This window comes from Oncorhynchus mykiss, chromosome 24, assembly GCF_013265735.2.
Source record: "Oncorhynchus mykiss isolate Arlee chromosome 24, USDA_OmykA_1.1, whole genome shotgun sequence".
NCBI lineage: Eukaryota > Metazoa > Chordata > Actinopteri > Salmoniformes > Salmonidae > Oncorhynchus > Oncorhynchus mykiss.
The window spans coordinates 39,984,748-40,002,066 of record NC_048588.1 but is presented as its reverse complement, the minus strand read 5'-3'; the positions used below and the strand labels follow the sequence as shown (position 1 = coordinate 40,002,066).

Sequence of the window (17,319 nt, the reverse complement as noted above, 5' to 3'; positions counted from 1 at the left end):
ATTGAAACAGATCAACTGAGTCAGAAATTCACCAGTTTCAGATGTTTCACTATTTTTTTTCTGTTTTTCGTTCTCAAAGTCACACTTTTTTTTTTAACAGCTAAACAAAACAATTATATGTTCTAAGTCCATAACAATGCTTAAACCACACCAGGAGACCACTTTAGAAATCTAATAAAATGTTGATTTTTGAGAATGGTTACCCTTTAATTGACCTGTGCAGGCACGTGGCGCTACTGTTTGATTATCGGTGGTTCTAAACTCCCACCATAGAAACGTGAAGGTAATTATTTTCTAAACGTGTCGGTGGGGATTAATTAAGAAGTGAGTATAAGCAATGCCCACTGAAAAATAAGAGGGTATATGGCGTATACCCTCCACTACCCCACTGGGCTGCCTACTGGGTGTGAGCAAGGTTCCTTGTTCAAGACACATGTAACGTCATTAGCACGGAGTAATGAGTTGGATTCTGTTTCCACATGCAAAAGTGATTGCTTTTGACAAACACTCTTTATCTGCCTTCCCAATGAAAAGTAGTTCGAAAATTCAAACGTATATATTTTAAGGAAAGGAGATGTATGTTTCTGGACGATGCACAATGCTGCCTTGTTGACAGCATGACCGAGCGGCGAAGATTACTGTTTGAGTTGAGACGGTGCTCCTCCCTCCGTGGTTTAGCCAGTTCAAGTCACGGGCCTGATAGACCGGTGCCGCGCGGCTCATCATACTCGAATCTGCCAAATGCCATTAATATCATGCTCTTTTGTGCTGCGGAAAACATGAAAATCAGTCGGACTTTATGAAGGATCTCTATTGATTGGCTTACTACTTTTTTTCATGAAAGTACTTCTTTGTTTGGGCTACTAGGCGACTGCCTGGTCAAACACGAGGTAGATTGAGGCACCTCCGCAGGGTTGGATCTCCCACTTGTTGACAGCTACAGAGAAAGTCGATATTTTTTGTCGCAGCTGCAGAGGTAAGAGTTACAATTTCAAATGCAGACGACTTTAAATAACTTAATTGGCACATTGTATAGTCATTATACCATAGTAGTCTGAAACATGTTTCCATATAATGTACATCATGTTGGCAATGGCTCTCCGAATTAAATATGATAAAATCTTCGAGTCAATTTTTTTAGGCATGAGTTAATTACCTTAAAGGGGGGGGGGGGGGGGGGGGGGGGGGGTGTTGAGATCGAATTTAAAAAATGATCATGAAATATACTCATTAATTCTTGAAGAATATAATTGATAGCTTATACTTATTTTACTCCATTGTTTGTAAATAAAGTAATGTAAACCAATACTGTATCGCCCCATAACACGATTTAAAACTAGAATCTTGTTTCATTGTTGGTCAGTCCTTTCATCCATAACTTTGTGAATTTGAGAGTGGATACATTTGTCCAGTCCTATCCCTCAGTTGTTTACCCAAACAGTGGCATGGTAACTTCTATGTTATTGTTTGATCTGCAGATTCCCCCCTTTAAAACGTATAGCAATTTTAACCTGTCTTCACGTGTCAACAACACCAGGTGTCCTAATATTGCTATTCAATAACCTTCACTGTGTCATGATGAATGGTTGGGAATTTGTAGTCCTGTTGCTGTAATTTGGATAAACAGGAAGTCGTCTTTTGGTGGTGCGCTTTAGAGCAGTGTGTTGATAAAGCCAACCCTTTGAGTTACTCTTTCCTCAAGTACACACACACGTTGTTTGAGATTCAATAATATTTTTTATTAGAAACAGCAAGCACTATGTTGTGCATATAGAGTACAGTACCCACTCAGTTTTATAGCTTTCCATAGCTCTAGCTCTACCTTCCTTCCCAGACATGTTTAGGCTACTCATTGTTTCCCATTTCCCCTATATGCATTTAGCAGTGACATTTATCATGGACTCCTGCTAACTCTTCCTCCGCTGCTGAATAAACTCCTAGGGGAAAACCTGCTAATTATTTATAAAAACACATGGCCGATGAGTGATATACAGCTGGTGCTATGACGGCGTTCTCTTTAACACCTCACAGCAGAATAGTGTCTGTCTGTCTGTGTACACCTGTGTGTGTCTGTCTGTGTACACCTGTGTGTGTCTGTCTGTGTACACCTGTGTGTGTCTGTCTGTGTACACCTGTGTGTGTCTGTCTGTGTGCACCTGTGTGTGTATCTTTTGTGATGGAAAACATCATATGTGTATAGTGACCACAGCTGTGTTTCCAGTAAAAGTCCTGTTGGGTCGGACCACACCGGACATTAGTCAGGGTCCTGTGGGTGCTTTCTCTGTCTCCACTGGCACAGACATAGTTGACATAGAGGATGGAGGGAGATTGAGAAGCAGTGTGTATTCTATGTTAACTGCTTCTCTCCTGGTCTGATGGGGGGGGGGGGGGTAACGTTCAGTCAGGCATGGATGGACTATACAGGTTGGTGCCGTTGCTACAGATGGTGGATTTGAGGAGTTCCCCCCCCTTCATATTAAAGTGCTTTGAGACCTGGTGAGGAATAACAATACCATCCATTAACATGGTTTCCTGAGCAAGGCAGTTAACCCACTGTCCCCCGGGCAGTTAACCCACTGTCCCCCGGGCAGTTAACCCACTGTCCCCCGGGCAGTTAACCCACTGTCCCCCGGGTGCCAAAGACGTGGATGTCGATTTAAGGCAGCCCCCCTCACCTCTCTGATTCAGAGGGAAGACACATTTCAGTTGAAGGCATTCTGCTGGACAACTGACAAGGTATCCCCCTTTCACTTTCCTTTATTGGTCAGAGTTAACTGTCCTGCATGTCTCTGTAGTTTTAATAACGGTCCTTTCACCAGCTGCACATTCACTTCCTCCTCGCCTTGCGAAACCATGACAACTTCTGCCTCGGTGACAGAGGTGTCTGTACAAACCCCTTGACGATGCACTAGAGAGGCTCTTCAGAGCAGAAGTGCCGAAACACCCCTGTAGGATCTCCTTTTGGGTGTAACTGAAAGTCAGGAGCTGTAAGACTGTAGGGGTTTGGAGACTAAAAATAAGTAGTTTGTAGAATTGATATTGAGCTACAGTACTTAACGAATAAGTAGTTTGAAGAATTGGTATTGAGCTAGCTGCTGAATAAGCTGGTCTACTAGCTATGACATCAGATAGCTTGATGTTGCACTTAGCAGCGCAGACCGGTGTCAGGACGCTTAGCAGAGCAGACCGGTGTCAGGGCGCTTAGCAGAGCAGACCGGTGTCAGGACGCTTAGCAGAGCAGACCGGTGTCAGGACGCTTAGCAGCGCAGACCGGTGTCAGGACGCTTAGCAGAGCAGACCGGTGTCAGGGCGCTTAGCAGCGCAGACCGGTGTCAGGACGCTTAGCAGAGCAGACCGGTGTCAGGGCGCTTAGCAGAGCAGACCGGTGTCAGGACTCTTAGCAGCGCAGACCGGTGTCAGGACGCTTAGCAGCGCAGACCGGTGTCAGGACGCTTAGCAGCGCAGACTGCTGCTTCTGTGCATCAGATCAGCTTTTTAGCCTCTTTCCAGTCACTCCATGTCCCCCCCCCCTAGTGTTGGTTCCCCCCTAGTGTTGGATCCCCCCTAGTGTTGGATCCCCCCTAGTGTTGGTTCCCCCCTAGTGTTGGTTCCCCCTAGTGTTGGTTCCCCCCCTAGCTGTTCCCCCCCTAGCTGTTCCCCCCCTAGCTGTTCCCCCCCTAGCTGTTACCCCCCCTAGCTGTCCCCCCCCTAGCTGTTCCCCCCCCCTAGCTGTTCCCCCCCCTAGCTGTTCCCCCCCCCTAGCTGTCCCCCCCCTAGCTGTCCCCCCCCTAGCTGTTTCCCCCCCTAGCTGTTTCCCCCCCTAGCTGTTTCCCCCCCTAGCTGTCCCCCCCCCAGCTGTCCCCCCCCTAGCTGTCCCCCCCCTAGCTGTCCCCCCCTAGCTGTCCCCCCCTAGCTGTCCCCCCCCAGCTGTTTCCCCCCTAGCTGTTTCCCCCCTAGCTGTTTCCCCCCTAGCTGTTTCCCCCCCTAGCTGTCCCCCCCCCCTAGCTGTCCCCCCCCCAGCTGTTTCCCCCCCTAGCTGTCGTCCCCCCCAGCTGTTTCCCCCCCTAGCTGTTTCCCCCCTAGCTGCCCCCCCCTAGCTGTCCCCCTCCCCCCTAGCTGTGACCCCCCTTAGCTGTTTCCCCCCTAGCTGTTTCCCCCCCAGCTGTTTCCCCCCCTAGCTGTTCCCCCCCTAGCTGTTTCCCCCCCTAGCTGTTTCCCCCCCTAGCTGTTTCCCCCCCTAGCTGTTTCCCCCCCTAGCTGTTTCCCCCCCTAGCTGTTTCCCCCCCTAGCTGTTTCCCCCCCTAGCTGTTTCTCCCCCTAGCTGTTTCTCCCCCTAGCTGTTTCTCCCCCTAGCTGTTTCTCCCCCTAGCTGTTTCCCCCCCCCAGCTGTTTCCCCCCCCAGCTGTTTCCCCCCCCAGCTGTTTCCCCCCCCAGCTGTTCCCCCCCCAGCTGTTTCCCCCCCCCAGCTGTTTCCCCCCCCCAGCTGTTTCCCCCCCCCAGCTGTTTCCCCCCCCAGCTGTTTCCCCCCCCAGCTGTTTCCCCCCCCAGCTGTTTCCCCCCCCAGCTGTTTCCCCCCCCAGCTGTTTCCCCCCCCAGCTGTTTCCCCCCCAGCTGTTTCCCCCCCCAGCTGTTTCCCCCCCCTAGCTGTCCCCCCCTAGCTGTTTCCCCCCCTAGCTGTTTCCCCCCTAGCTGTTTCCCCCCTAGCTGTTTCCCCCCTAGCTGTTTCCCCCCTAGCTGTTTCCCCCCTAGCTGTTTCCCCCCCAGCTGTTTCCCCCCCAGCTGTTTCCCCCCCAGCTGTTTCCCCCCCCAGCTGTTTCCCCCCCCAGCTGTTTCCCCCCCCAGCTGTTTCCCCCCCCAGCTGTTTCCCCCCCAGCTGTTCCCCCCCCAGCTGTTTCCCCCCCCTAGCTGTTTCCCCCCCTAGCTGTTTCCCCCCCTAGCTGTTTCCCCCCTAGCTGTTTCCCCCCTAGCTGTTTCCCCCCTAGCTGTTTCCCCCCTAGCTGTTTCCCCCCTAGCTGTTTCCCCCCTCTAGCTGTTTCCCCCCCCTAGCCGTTTCCCCCCCTAGCCGTTTCCCCCCCTTAGCTGTTTCCCCCCCTTAGCTGTTTCCCCCCCTAGCTGTTTCCCCCCCTAGCTGTTTCCCCCCCTAGCTGTTTCCCCCCCTAGCTGTTCCCCCCCAGCTGTTCCCCCCCTAGCTGTTCCCCCCCCTAGCTGTTTCCCCCCCTAGCTGTTTCCCCCCCTAGCTCCCCCCCCCTAGCTGTTTCCCCCCCCAGCTGTTTCCCCCCCCAGCTGTTTCCCCCCCTAGCTGTTTCCCCCCCTAGCTGTTTCCCCCCCTAGCTGTCTCCCCTAGCTGTCCCCCCGCCTAGCTGTCCCCCCCTAGCTGTTCCCCCGTAGCTGTTCCCCCCTAGCTGCCCCCCCCCCTAGCTGCCCCCCCCTAGCTGTGCCCCCCAGCTGTTTTCCCCCCCAGCTGCCCCCCCCTAGCTGTTTCCCCCCCTAGCTGTTTCCCCGCCTAGCTGTTTCCCCCCCCAGCTGTCCCCCCCCAGCTGTCCCCCCCCAGCTGTCCCCCCCCCCCAGCTGTTTCCCCCCCTAGCTGTTTCCCCCCCTAGCTGTTTCCCCCCCTAGCTGTTTCCCCCCCTAGCTGTTTCCCCCCCTAGCTGTTTCCCCCCCTAGCTGTCCCCCCCCTAGCTGTTTCCCCCCCTAGCTGTCCCCCCCTAGCTGTCCCCCCCCCAGCTGTTTTCCCCCCAGCTGTTTTCCCCCCAGCTGTTTCCCCCCCTAGCTGTTTCCCCCCCCTAGCTGTTTCCCCCCCTAGCTGTTTCCCCCCCCTAGCTGTTTCCCCCCCCTAGCTGTTTCCCCCCCCTAGCTGTTTCCCCCCCCTAGCTGTTCCCCCCCTAGCTGTCCCCCCCCTAGCTGTGCCCCCCCCCTAGCTGTCTCCCCCCTAGCTGTTTCCCCCCTAGCTGCCCCCCCCCTAGCTGTTCCCCCCCTAGCTGTTCCCCCCCTAGCTGTCCCCCCCCCAGCTGTTCCCCCCCTAGCTGTCCCCCCCCAGCTGTCCCCCCCCTAGCTGTCCCCCCCCCAGCTGTTCCCCCCCTAGCTGTTCCACCCCTAGCTGTCCCCCTCCCCCCCAGCTGTTCCCCCCCTAGCTGCCCCCCCCCCCCCCAGCTGTTCCCCCCCTAGCTGTTCCACCCCTAGCTGTCCCCCTCCCCCCCTAGCTGTTTCCCCCCCTAGCTGTTCCCCCTAACTGTATCATCCCAGGGGGAGAAGCCAGCTCTGATGACAGTAATCCGTAATGGTAGGTGTTGTTTGTTGTAATATTGACCCACAGTAGCACACAGAAATCTGGACACAACTTGTTATCTTGAAGTGTTGGTGTCCCCCGATGGGTTAGGTGAGGGTCCGATTTGGGTTAGAAATAAACCCTGGTAACTTCCACTTTTTCCTGTATGTCTATTTTAGAGTTATACCTCGTCTGTCCTGAGATTGATTGATGGGGTTTGTTTCTAAGGTTACGACGTCTGTCCAGATTGATTGATGATTCAAATTGATTAAACCAGGTGTGTGTGTGTGTGTGTGTGTGTGTGTGTCTCAGAGCTGTAGACAGGGCGACCGCCCCCTCATCCATCCAGTAAAATCCCAGACTGAAGAGGAGACAGCAGCATTAGTCATTGATTAGGCTGAGGAAAAGATGCCTTCCTCGCATGGTCGGGGCGGCAGGGTAGCCTAGTGGTTAGAGCGTTGGACTAGTAACCGGAAGGTTGTGAGTTCAAACCCCCGAGCTGACAAGGTACAAATCTGTCGTTCTGCCCCTGAACAGGCAGTTAACCCACTGTTCCCAGGCCGTCATTGAAAATAAGAATTTGTTCTTAACTGACTTGCCTGGTTAAATAAAGGTAAAATAAATAAAATAAATAAAAATGGTCAGGGATTTAATCAGACAATTTCATTATTGTGTGTGTAATCACTGTGCACGAGAAAGAGCACATGGAAGATGAGGCTTAATGTTATCTTGTTGATATATCTGATGTGTCTGGTTTTGGTCACCTGCTCGTGCAGTTCATAAATAAGTGTGTGTGGTTACTGCGTGTGCCTGGGTGTGTGATCTCCACACGTGAAGTGTGTCTGACAGCTTCGGCAGTGTGTGAGTTTGCACCTGTCTATGCTTCCTGAGCATTCTCTGGATTAGACACACCAACACACTAGGTGGGCTCTCTGGAGCTTTATATTGGAAATGCACACACTCCTCCGAGATGTTTTCCAATAACATGAGAGGCGCTGGGCAAACACTTTGCCCACAGGGCCATGGCAGCACTTCAGGGGGCTGGTGAGGACACAGAGAGGGAGTACTTCAGCCATCACACACATTCACAGAGAGGGAGTACTTCAGCCATCACACACATTCACAGAGAGGGAGTACTTCAGCCATGACACACATTCACAGCGTACTAGAGAAAGTGAGAGATGGGGGGGGGGGGGGTTAAATCAGCTGCCAGGAAACTGGTACTTCAGCAATCACACACACACACTGTGATGTGGAATATTGGCACTCCCTTTCATCCCCCTCACTTGTCATTCCTGGTATGAAATGTTGTGAAACCATGCGTCACTGTTCAGACAATAGAAGCCTAGTATGTTTGTCTGAGATTGGCTTTGGAAGTCAGCTCTAGCAATCTAACACTTGCCCACTTGTGGTTTGGACTGAGAGAGAGATGTGGGTGATAATGATGACGTTGATGGTGAAGAGGTTAAGAGATTGACGTAAAGGGGCTAGGATAAAATATTGATGTTGATGGTGAAGGGGCTAGGATAAGATATTGATATTGATGGTGAAGGGGCTAGGATAAGATATTGATGTTGATGGTGAAGGGGCTAGGATAAGATATTGATGTTGATGGTGAAGGGGCTAGGATAAGATATTGATGTTGATGGTGAAGGGGCTAGGATAAGATATTGATGTTGATGGTGAAGGGGCTAGGATAAGATATTGATGGTGAAGGGGCTAGGATAAGATATTGATGTTGATGGTGAAGGGGCTAGGATAAGATATTGATGGCAAAGGGGCTAGGATAAGATATTGATGTTGATGGTGAAGGTGCTAGGATAAGATATTGATGTTGATGGCAAAGGGGCTAGGATAAGATATTGATGTTGATGGTGAAGGTGCTAGGATAAGATATTGATGGTGGGGGGGCTAGGATAAGATATTGATGGCAAAGGGGCTAGGATAAGATATTGATGGTGAGGGGGCTAGGATAAGACATTGATGGTGAGGGGGCTAGGATAAGATATTGATGTTGATGGTGAAGGGGCTAGGAGAAGATATTGATGTTGATGGTGAAGGGGCTAGGAGAAGATATTGATGTTGATGGTGAAGGGGCTAGGATAAGATATTGATGTTGATGGTGAAGGGGCTAGGATAAGATATTGATGGCAAAGGGGCTAGGATAAGATATTGATGGCAAAGGGGCTAGGATAAGATATTGATGGCAAAGGGGCTAGGATAAGATATTGATGTTGATGGTGAAGGGGCTAGGATAAGATATTGATGTTGATGGTGAAGGGGCTAGGATAAGATATTGATGTTGATGGTGAAGGGGCTAGGATAAGATATTGATGTTGATGGTGAAGGGGCTAGGATAAGATATTGATGTTGATGGTGAAGGGGCTAGGATAAGATATTGATGTTGATGGTGAAGGGGCTAGGAGAAGATATTGATGTTGAAGGTGAAGGGGCTAGGATAAGACATTGATGTTGATGGTGAAGGGGCTAGGATAAGACATTGATGTTGATGGTGAAGGGGCTAGGATAAGACATTGATGTTGATGGTGGGGGGCTAGGATAAGATATTGATGTTGATGGTGAAGGGGCTAGGATAAGACATTGATGTTGATGGCGAAGGGGCTAGGATAAGAGATGTTGATGGTGAAGGGGCTAGGATAAGACATTGATGGTGAAGGGGCTAGGATAAGACATTGATGGTGAAGGGGCTAGGATAAGACATTGATGGTGAGGGGGCTAGGATAAGACATTGATGTTGATGGTGGGGGGCTAGGATAAGACATTGATGTTGATGGTGGGGGGCTAGGATAAGATATTGATGTTGCTGGTGAAGGGGCTAGGATAAGACATTGATGTTGATGGTGAAGGGGCTAGGATAAGACATTGATGTTGATGGTGAAGGGGCTAGGATAAGAGATGTTGATGGTGAAGGGGCTAGGATAAGACATTGATGGTGAAGGGGCTAGGATAAGACATTGATGGTGAAGGGGCTAGGATAAGACATTGATGGTGAAGGGGCTAGGATAAGACATTGATGGTGAAGGGGCTAGGATAAGACATTGATGGTGAAGGGGCTAGGATAAGACATTGATGGTGAAGGGGCTAGGATAAGACATTGATGGTAAAGGGGCTAGGATAAGACATTGATGGTAAAGGGGCTAGGATAAGACATTGATGGTGAAGGGGCTAGGATAAGACATTGATGGTGAAGGGGCTAGGATAAGAGATATGTTGATGGTAAAGGGGCTAGGATAAGAGATGTTGATGGTGAAGGGGCTAGGTTAAGAGATGTTGATGGTGAAGGGTAGAGGTAGAGGTCGACCGATTAATCGGAATGGCTGATTAATTAGGGCCGATTTCAAGTTTTCATAACAATTGGAAATATGTATTTTTGGACACCGATTAAAAAAAAAATATATATATATATATATATATATATATATATATATATATATATATATATATATATATATATATATATATATATATATATATATATATATATATATATATAGTTTTTTACACATTTTATTTAACTAGGCAAGTCAGTTAAGAACACATTCTTATTTTCAATGACTGCCTAGGAACAGTGTGTAACTGCCTTGTTCAGGGGAACAGTGGGTTAACTGCCTTGTTCTGGGGCAGAACTACAGATTTTTACCTTGTCAGCTCCGGGATTCATTCTTGCAACTTTACAGTTAACTAACGTTAGTCCAACGCTCTAACCACCTGCCTCTCATTGCACTCCACGAGGAGCCTGCCTATTACGCAAATGCAGTAAGAAGCCAAGGTAAGTTGCTAGCTAGCATTAAACTTATCTTATAAAAAACAATCAATCATAATCACTATTCAACCATATTAATGACCAAAGGCTTGTATTTCTGTGTGTTATTAAATTATAATTAAGTCTATGATTTGATAGAGCAGTCTGACTGAGCGATGGTAGGCAGCAGCAGGCTCGTAAACATTCATTCAAACAGCACTTTCGTGCGTTTTGCCAGCAGCTTTTCGCTCTGCTTCAAGCATTGCGCTGTTTATGACTTCAAGCCGATCAACTCCCGAGATTAGGCTGGTGTAACCGATGTGAAATTGCTAGTTAGTTAACGGGGTGCGCGCTAATAACGTTTCAAACATCACTCGCTCTGAGACTTGGAGTAGTTGTTCCCCTTGATCTGCAAGGGTAACGCTGCTTCGAGGGTGGCTGTTGTCGATGTGTTCCTGGTTTGAGCCCAGGTAGGAGCGAGGAGAGGGACGGAAGCTATACTGTTACACTGGCAATACTAAAGTATTGTCAAAGGTATATGAAATACAAATGGTATAGAGAGAAATAGTCCTATAAATACTATATTAACTACAACCTAAACCCTCTTACCGTGGAATATTGAAGTCTCATGTTCTGAGCAAGGAACTTAAACGTTAGCTTTTTTACATGGCACATATTTCACTTTTACTTCTCTAACACTTTGTTTTTGCATTATTTAAACCAAATTGAACATGTTTAATTATTTATTTGAGGCTAAATTGATTTTTTTTATTTCTGTATTATATTAAGTTAAAGTAAGTGTTCATTCAGTATTGTTGTAATTGTCATTATTACAAATAAATCCCCCCAAAAATTGGCCGATTTAATCGGTATCAGCTTTTTTTGGTCCTCCAATAATTGGTATCGGCGTTGAAAAATCATAATCGGTCGACCTCTAGTGAAGGGGCTAGGATAAGAGAGAGATCTTGAAACCACAGACATAAAGTCGTGGCCAAAACGTTTGAGAATGACACTAATATTAATTTTCACAGTTTGCTGCTTCAGTGTCTTTAGATATTTTTGTCAGATGTTACTATGGAATACTGAAGTATAATTACAAGCATTTCATAAGTGTCAAAGGATTTTATTGACAATTACATGAAGTTGATGTAAAGAGTCAATATTTGCATTGTTGACCCTTATTTTTCAAGACCTCTGCAATCCCCCCGGGCATGCTGTCAATTAACTTCTGATCCACATCCTGACTGATGGCAGCCCATTCTTGCCAAATCAATGCTTGGAGTTTGTCAGAATTTGTGGGTTTTTGTTTGTCCATCCACCTCTTGAGGATTGACCACAAGTTCTCAATGGGATTAAGGTCTGGTGAGTTTCCTGGCCATGGACCCAAAATATCAAAGTTTTGTTCCCCGAGCCACTTAGTTATCACTTTTGCCTTATGGCAAGGTACTCCACCATGCTGGAAAAGGCATTGTTCGTCACCAAACTGTTCCTGGATGGTAGGAGAAGTTGCTCTCGGATGATGTGTTGGTACCATTCTTTATTCATGGCTGTGTTCTTAGGAAAAATTGTGAGTGGGCCCACTCCCTTGGCTGAGAAGAAACCCCACACATGAATGGTCTCAGGATGCTTTACTGTTGGCATGACACAGGACTGATGGTAGTGCTCACCTTGTCTTCTCCGGACAAGCTTTTTTCCGGAAGCACCAAGCAATCGGAAAGGGGATTCATCAGAGAAAATTACTTTACCCCAGTCCTCAGCAGGCCAATCCCTGTACCTTTTTCAGAATATCAGTCTGTCCCTGATGTTTTTCCTGGAGAGAAGTGTCTTCTTTGCTGCCCTTCTTGACACCAAGCCATCCTCCAAAAGTCTTTGCCTCACTGTGCGTGTAGATGCACTCACACCTGCCTGCTGCCATTCCTGAGCAAGCTCTGTACTGGTGGTGCCCAGATCCCGCAGCTGAATCAACTTTAGGAGACGGTCCTTGCACTTGGACTTTCTTGGGCGCCCTGAAGCCTTCTTCACAGCAATTGAACCGCTCTCCTTGAAGTTCTTGATGATCTGATAAATGGTTGATTTAGGTGCAATCTTACTAGCAGCAATATCCTTGCCTGTGAAGCCCTTTTTGTGCAAAGCAATGATTACGGCACGTGTTTCCTTGCAGGTAACCATGGTTGACAGAGGAAGAACAATGATTCCAAACACCACCCTCCTTTTGAAGCTTCCAGTCTGTTATTCGATCTCAGTCAGCATGACAGAGTGATCTCCAGCCTTGTCCTCGTCAACACTCGAGAGAATCACTGACATGATGTCAGCTGGTCCTTTTGTGGCAGGGTTGAAATGCAGTGGATATGTTTTTGGTCGTGGCCAAAAGTTTTGGCCACGACTGTACAATCCAAGAGTGGGTAGTGGGGGGCTGACAGACAGGCATTCCCACTGCTAAACACTGTACTGGATTTTCCAGCATATTAATGTTTCTTATAAAAACAAGAAGTGATGCAGTCAGTCTTTCCTTAGTTAACTCTGAGCCAAGAGAGACTGGCATGTATAGTATTTACATCAGCCCTCTGATTACAATGAAGGACAAGACGTGTCGCTCTGTTCTGGGCCAACTGCAGCTTAACTAGGTCTTTCCTTGCAGCACTGGACCACACGACTGGACAATAATCAAGATTAGATAAAACTAGAGCCTGCAGGACTTGCTTTGTGGAGTGTGGTGTCAAATGCAGAGCATCTCTTAATTACAGACAGACCTCTCTCTCCCCATCTCTTTATTACAGACAGACCTCTCTCTCCCCATCTCTTAATTACAGACAGACCTCTCTCTCCCCATCTCTTTATTACAGACAGACCTCTCTCCCCATCTCTTAATTACAGACAGACCTCTCTCTCCCCATCTCTTAATTACAGACAGACCTCTCTCTCCCCATCTCTTAATTACAGACAGACCTCTCTCTCCCCATCTCTTTATTACAGACAGACCTCTCTCTCCCCATCTCTTAATTACAGACAGACCTCTCTCTCCCCATCTCTTAATTACAGACAGACCTCTCTCTCCCCATCTCTTAATTACAGACAGACCTCTCTCTCCCCATCTCTTAATTACAGACAGACCTCTCTCTCCCCATCTCTTAATTACAGACAGACCTCTCTCTCCCCATCTCTTTATTACAGACAGACCTCTCTCTCCCCATCTCTTAATTACAGACAGACCTCTCTCTCCCCATCTCTTTATTACAGACAGACCTTTCTCTCCCATCTCTTAATTACAGACAGACCTCTCTCTCCCCATCTCTTTATTACAGACAGACCTTTCTCTCCCATCTCTTAATTACAGACAGACCTCTCTCTCCCCATCTCTTAATTACAGACAGACCTCTTTCTCCCCATCTCTTAATTACAGACAGACCTCTTTCTCCCCATCTCTTTATTACAGACAGACCTTTCTCTCCCCATCTCTTAATTACAGACAGACCTCTCTCTCCCCATCTCTTTATTACAGACAGACCTCTCCCATCTCTATATTACAGACAGACCTCTCCCCATCTCTATATTACAGACAGACCTCTCCCCATCTCTTAATTACAGACAGACCTCTCTCTCCCCATCTTCACAGCCATTGAATCTATGTGTTTCGATCATGACAGTTCACAGTCTAAATTAACATTAACTAATTTAGTCCCTTCAATTTATTCAACTGCCACACCATTCATTACCAGATTCAGCTGAGGTCTACAATTTAGGGAATGATTTGTACCAAAAGCCATAACACAAGTTTTCTCAACAACAGGTTATGGTCAATAATATCAAAGGCTGCACTGAAATCTAACAGTACAGCTCCCACAATCTTCTTATTATCAATATCTTTCAACCAATCACCAGTCATTTGTGTCAGTGCAGTTGTGTGCCCTTCTCTATAAGCATGCTGAAAGTCTGTTAATTTGTTTACAGAGAAATAGCATTGTATTTGGTCAAACACCATTTTTTCCCCAACGGTTTGCTAAGAGCTGGCAGCTGATAGGTCTGCTGTTAGAACCAGTAAAGGCAGCTTTACCACGCTTTGGTAGTGGAATGACTTTGGCTTCCCTCCAGGCCTGAGGACAAAGACTTTCCTCTAGGCTAAGATTAAAGATATGACAGATAGGAGTGGCTATAGAGACAGCTAGCATCCTCCGTATCTTTCCATCTAACTTGTCAATGCCAGGAGGTTTGTCATTACTGATCAAAATACTTGTCCCACCTCTCCCACAGTAACTTCACAAAATTCAAACTTGTAATGCTTTTCTTTCATTATTTGTTATTTTTCATACCTTTAATACCATGACTTACTGTTCTTTGTTGGCATTTCCTGCCTAAGTTTGCCCACTTTGCCAATGAAGTAATCATTAAAGTAATTGGCAACATCAAATGGTTTTGTGATGAATAAGCCATCTGATTTCATTTGTTCTTTCTTTATATCATTGATCTTGGCTTCAGAATACAGTTTCTTCCTCTTTTTGTTGAGTTTAGTCACATTATTCCTCAACTTGCAGCCAGCCAGTCAGCCAGCCAGCCAGCCAGTCAGCCAGCCAGTCAGCCAGTCAGTCAGCCAGTCAGCTGTGCAGTCAGATTTATTAGCCACTCCTTTTTCCCCATCAGAAATGCAGAGAAACATGTTTAGTTTCTTTTAAAAAGAAAGAAAAATAAGTATATTTTTGACATAGAATGAAGCATAATGCTTATGGCTCTAGATTGCAGGAAAAAGGTGTTTCAGGTGTTTGGAAAAATCCTAAATGGTCCAATTTGCGGACGGGGGGCCAAGCCCCCCTACAGAGCACCTCCCCTAGCCATCCTCATGTACTTTGTGCCCCCTCAGATTTTTGGGGTTCATGACGCCAGTGCTAAGAGCTGGCAGCACGCTGTGTATCTAACCTAACATAGCGTAAAAGTGTATGCATCTCTGTCTGAGCCTAAAAGAACGGGCACAATGGATGATGGTCATTGTAGTTAATGATCATGTTTCTGCACTGAACTAGGTTGAAAACTACAACTCCCTTCAGCCCTGCATTCCACATAGTTCCTGACTTGATTTATATTGTGAATTAGTTGCGTTGGGCTCACAAAAAAAAACTACAAGGAATTCAAGTAATTGTACCGATGTCAGTCAATTAGTTATTTAACAACCACAAAATAAATAATTGGTTAATTGCGCAGCACTGCAGGGTTGTCAACTTTGATGCAATTAACACACTCCTCTCTTCCCTGTTTCAGAATGTGAAGCTGTTGCCATGTCAATATCCTCTCTACAAGTGTTCTCTATGGAACCGTTCCTAAATGGAACATTCACAGCAGAAGGTTCCTCCTCTGGACCATACACAGAACCCCACTCGGAGGACAACCTCATCGCCTTGGGCGACAACAATGTCTCAGGGTCAGACTGCACCTATAAGGAGGATTTTAAGCGCTTCCTACTTCCTGCCATCTACAGTGTGGTCTTCCTGATTGGTCTGCCTCTGAATGGAGTGGTCATCCTGAAGATCTGGAGGTCACGACCCAACCTGACCCGGAGCAACGTCTACATGCTCAACCTGGCCACGGCTGACTTCCTGTATGTGATGTCACTACCTCTGCTCATCTACAACTACGCCAGTCATGACTACTGGCCCTTTGGAGAGCTGGCCTGCAAACTGGTCCGCTTTCAGTTCTACAGGTAGTAGAGCTACTCATTAACTGACCTATTCATATCATAGTTCTATAGATTACTTGAAAAACTCATACTTACAGTTCTACAAGTAATAACAAGTCATACACTGCATGTTACCTTTCTGCGGAGAGAGCTTTAGGTGTATTGTAGAGAGAGAACCCTGTCATTATAACATCAGAGATATTATTTATTGTTTCCACAGTAACCTGCATGGCAGTATCCTGTTCCTGACCTGTATCAGCCTCCAGCGCTACGTGGGCATCTGCCACCCTATGGCCGGCTGGCACAAGCAGGGGGGTCGCAGGCTGGCATGGGTGGTCTGTGGGGGAGTGTGGCTGGTGGTCGCCGTCCTCTGTGCCCCCACGTTCCACTACGCCTCCACAGGAACACAACGCAACCGCACCGTCTGTTACGACCTGAGTCCACCGGAGCACTCGGCTGACTACTACCCCTATGGGATGGCTCTGACCTGCCTGGGCTTCCTGTTGCCTTTTATGGGCATCGTGGCGTGCTACTGTCGCATGGGTCACCTCCTCTGCCGCCCGCCGTCCTATCAGGGTGTTAACATGGCCGCCTCAATGGAGAAACGGGACAAGGCGGTGAAGATGATAATCATTGTGGTGACGGTGTTCGCTGTGAGCTTCCTGCCATTCCACCTTACTAAAACCATGTACCTGTTGGTACGAACCTTACCAGATGCTCCGTGTGCGACACGGAACCTGTTCTCGGTGATCTACAAGTGCACCAGGCCGTTCGCCAGCATGAACAGCGTTCTAGATCCTATACTGTTCTATTTCACACAGCCGCGGTTCCGCAGGAGCACCAGAATACTGGTCACCAAGATCACCACTCTCAGAGACCGGGAACCAAGATGTGAGAAAGTGAAAAACCTAACCAAGAACCCTTGATTATTTAGAATCCATGTTTAACTCGAAACTCATTCAATGGTAAACTCACTTTGAAACAAAATAACTAAGGTGTGTGTGTGTGTGTGTGTGTGTGAGATACATCCATAGTCCACAGTTGTATTACACCTAGATACATGGGTTTCGGGTACTTAGAACCCATCCAGAACCCTCATTGACTTCTGCTCTGCCGGCATGGGAACAAGCCAGTGTGTTTGCTAAAATGCATGAAGTAGTCAGCCACAACACTGTGTTTGGTTGCCATAGTATTATGTAATGCATCCTGTATGTCTGTTTACTATATGAGCCACTAGGTGGCGTGTGTTACCTACATGTCCCATGGCCTTAAAGGAATAATCCACCCCAAACCACAAATTCCTATAATTAACAGTGTATAACACTAATATAAGAAAACATTATACACTGCTCAAAGAAATAAAGGGAACACTAAAATAACACATCCTAGATCTGAATGAATGAAATATTCTTATTAAATACTTTTTTCTTTACATAGTTGAATGTGCTGACAACAAAATCACACAAAAATTATCAATGGAAATCAAATTGATCAACCCACGGAGGTCTGGATTTGGAGTCACACTCAAAATTAAAGTGGAAAACCACACTACAGGCTGATCCAATTTTGATGTAATGTCCTTAAAACAAGTCAAAATGAGGCTCAGTAGTGTGTGTGGCCTCCACGTGC

The 17,319-nt window shown here is 47.2% G+C and overlaps 1 protein-coding gene across 1 annotated transcript; it reads left to right on the top strand.

The window, feature by feature from the left end:
• Positions 1-406: 406 nt before the first annotated feature.
• LOC110503195 (P2Y purinoceptor 3) lies at positions 407-17,149 on the top strand. The gene is made up of 3 exons (XM_021581561.2): positions 407-976; positions 15,276-15,714; positions 15,911-17,149. The coding sequence occupies exons 2-3, from the start codon at positions 15,293-15,295 to the stop codon at positions 16,614-16,616; spliced, it is 1,128 nt and encodes a 375-aa protein (XP_021437236.2). The 5' UTR covers positions 407-976; positions 15,276-15,292; the 3' UTR covers positions 16,617-17,149.
• The last annotated feature ends 170 nt before the right edge of the window (positions 17,150-17,319 follow it).